Here is a 3,305-nt window from a genome sequence, read left to right on the forward strand (position 1 = left end):
TTATAGAATATCTTCCTGAAATACGTGGGAAGCAATTAAGAAAACCCCTCTATAAATAGAGTGGGATTATTCATTTGTAAGGGACCAAAATATTGAGATTTGGAGAGAAAACTCTGGGCAATTGCTTCTTGAAAACTCTAGGGAATTCCAAAAGAGTTAATAATATAGACTCGTGGAGTAGGCAGATTTTAACCGCTGAACCACGTAAAAGACCTTGTCTACATTCTTTTTATTTACTTCCTCAGGTATATTTTTGTTTAATTGCTCTTCTTTCTTAAGTTGATGAAAAACGGCGTTAACAGAGCACAACTCAAACCCAGAAAAATTCCAGAAAACACAAATCGACAAAAACAAAAAAAAAACAAAAAATATGTGCAAATATTGCCCAGATCTATTCGAAATGCCCAAAAAATTTAAAGGAAACATCACTAATCCAATTATTTAAGAAAAAAATTCTTACCCATAAGTTTTTACTCCAAGATTCCTGAAAATTTACTTTGGTCTTGATCTCTACAAATGGCTTCCTCTGAGGGAGGAGCTCGACTTTTGGTAGTGCTCGGATCTCTACCTGTGGTACTCTTAGTGGTGCTGTGAGGTAAGGTGAGTGAGAGAGAGTGAACCAAGAAAGAGAGAGGAGGAAACGAGAGAAGAGGGAAGAGAAGATGGTAGGGGAATTGTGGCAGGGGCTTTTTGGGTATTGTCAAAACTTTTGGCATTATTTTGAAATGATAGAGCCTAGTATTTTTTTGACTTAATACCCCTCATTAAGCATAAAAATTCAAATTTTCCTATATAAATATTAGTGTTTTACAAATGATCAACTTAATGGTTTTTCCTATTTTTGCTCCATCAATTTAATTTCAAAATCTAAATATATTCTATTAGATTAGGTAGAAGCAACGTGCAATGCACGCTTGCTTAGTTTTAAAGTTGTAAACATTGTCTATAATTTTAATAAAAACTGGTTCACTGTTTTTTAAATATATATATATAATAGAATGAATTATAGTTATATAGTATATATAAATATTTATATCAATAATTTCTACATTTATGACATCTAAACACAAAGTTGACATAGATATATATTTACATGGCTACATGACATATACATAAAATACAATAATATTTAAAAAGAAATTAATAATAGAAATAATATAAGAATAGAAAAAGTCAGAGTGTAGACAGTAGTATACATGCATCAATTATTTTTAGTTTCTAATGTATCTCACAAAGTAATTTGATGAATTTGATGAAGAAAAAGAGCTTCAATCACTTGATAAAAAACAAATTGTCACACAAATTTATAAGATAAAAAAAATGATATGTATGCCTTTATTATTTTTAAATAAATATGATTTAATTATTTAAATTATCATAAAATATCTTTAAAATATCATATTTTAATTAATTATTTTATTTTTGTTTAAGTTTATGTTTGTTCTAGTTTTTGAACTTATGAGTGACAACAAAAGGTTATATATGATATGTTTAATATAATATTAAGTTTAAGTTTAATTAAATTTTATTTAAATTATAAAATATATGGTTTGATTATTTTTAAATAATTATCATTATAAAATATCTTATTTTAATTTATTTGATTATTTATTTATTAAAGTTTAAGTCATATTTACCGTTAAATATAAAAATATTCGGTTATATATAAGAATATTCTGTTAAAATTAACGAAAAAAAAATAAAAAACCGTTAAAATCAAGAATTTTCGTTATCAACACACTTTTTATATAAAAAAGATATGTGGCACCCCAACAAAACGAGACCAAAATATATTATTAGCTAGAAATTGTGGATTCTTTACTTACATATATACACCTCATTTAGCAGCTAAAAAAAACTTAAATCCCAAGCCAGGCTAATAATTAAGTGAACCTAATGAACAAGGTTTTAGTTATAGGAGCTAATTAACAATATATATAGATATAACATAAGCGTGAAAATGCTTAATTCAGATCACAAACAATATATATATAGTACTTCTAATTAATTAATAAACTGATGACTTACAAAGTATTAGAAGACAATGTAAATATAATCATCAAGGCAATATAATCACTCATCAACATTCTTGATTTTGTTCATAACTAAGCAGCAGCCACTACTATAATGACATATATATATAAATGCTTCAAGATTCATTACTGGCTTCGTCAATTAACTTCTTTAGCCTCTCAGATATCCTTGAAGCACCAACACCAGAATCAAATTCTCCCTTCTACAGTACATATATATCATCATATGAAGACCAATTAATTAATAATAACAAAATCATCATTAATAAATAGTATAAAAATTATTAATAAAAAAAATTACCTGAGAATGTATGGTGTGAAAAACAGTATCTTCAGAAACAAAGAAACTGGCATTAAGAATGTCAACTCCTTCTTCATAAAGAATGCGAATTGTTTCGTTGAACATGAACTGGAAATCCAAGCCACTTATCAGAACAATCTCAACAGCCAAACCCATCTCATGAACCTCAATGTGAGGCGATTTCGAGCTCATATCACCATTAATGGGTTCTCCAATTAGGCTGTTACTACTGTTAATGCTCATAATATTACTGCCTCCTCCTCCATTCAAATTATTATTATTATTATTATAACCCATCAACCTATTCCTCTTCTCCTTCATTCTCTCTATGCTTATCTGCAACTTCTTTATGTATGTTGCAGCTTCATCTAGCTGATCCGGCAACGATGTCACTTTCTACACCAAGTAAAATTAATAATTAATTAATTTTCTATCTAATATAAAATGAAATAATTAAGAAAGAAAGATCTGAAAGAGAAAGAGAGAGAGAGTGGTACCCTTGTGGTTTGCTGGGGTACAAGAGAGTTGAGCTTCGAGTAGAGAACCTTCATTTGATTTCTTCTGTTTCTCTCTATGGTTTTCATGTCAGTGGTAGTTCTGGATGAAATAGGGTTCAGATCCATATCTCTAAAGCAAGATGGCTATCACCATTCACCAACAGAAAACTTTTGCTATAAAATAATATATATCTATATATACCTAAAAGAAAAAAGAAAAAGTACCCAACTGGTATTTTTGGTCTTTAAATTTTTAATTGGTTATAAATAATATTATTTTTATGAGATTCCATATGGATAGGCATTCCAAAGCAACATTTTATCATTATTTAATTTATTATATATATATGTAAGATTCTAGGGGGAAAACAAGCTGCTATGTTTGATGATTTGATAAGAGTCCTTGGGAAGGAGAGGGGCCCTCTTCTTATTCTTTCCTTAACCCTCATCTTTGACCCGTTAAAGTACTGTATT

General features: G+C 28.6%; 1 protein-coding gene across 1 annotated transcript; it reads right to left on the bottom strand.

The window, feature by feature from the left end:
• Positions 1-1,974: 1,974 nt before the first annotated feature.
• Positions 1,975-3,063, bottom strand: LOC133834060 (transcription factor bHLH162-like). Its single transcript, XM_062263576.1, has 3 exons — positions 2,832-3,063; positions 2,335-2,730; positions 1,975-2,236 (listed from the first exon to the last, which is right to left on the bottom strand). Exons 1-3 carry the CDS (start codon positions 2,955-2,957, stop codon positions 2,150-2,152), a joined length of 609 nt encoding a protein of 202 aa, XP_062119560.1. The 5' UTR covers positions 2,958-3,063; the 3' UTR covers positions 1,975-2,149.
• Between the last annotated feature and the right edge of the window lie 242 nt (positions 3,064-3,305).

Source organism: Humulus lupulus, chromosome 5, assembly GCF_963169125.1.
Source record: "Humulus lupulus chromosome 5, drHumLupu1.1, whole genome shotgun sequence".
NCBI lineage: Eukaryota > Viridiplantae > Streptophyta > Magnoliopsida > Rosales > Cannabaceae > Humulus > Humulus lupulus.

Excerpts from the sequence above, each read along its gene's own strand:
- LOC133834060 (XM_062263576.1), bottom strand. The coding sequence starts at position 2,957 with ATGGATCTGAACCCTATTTCATCCAGAACTACCACTGACATGAAAACC. Across the intron at positions 2,731-2,831 it reads TACCCCAGCAAACCACAAGG|AAAGTGACATCGTTGCCGGA; the intron begins GTACCACTCTCT and ends TACTTGGTGTAG. Across the intron at positions 2,237-2,334 it reads TTCACACCATACATTCTCAG|AAGGGAGAATTTGATTCTGG; the intron begins GTAATTTTTTTT and ends TATGTACTGTAG.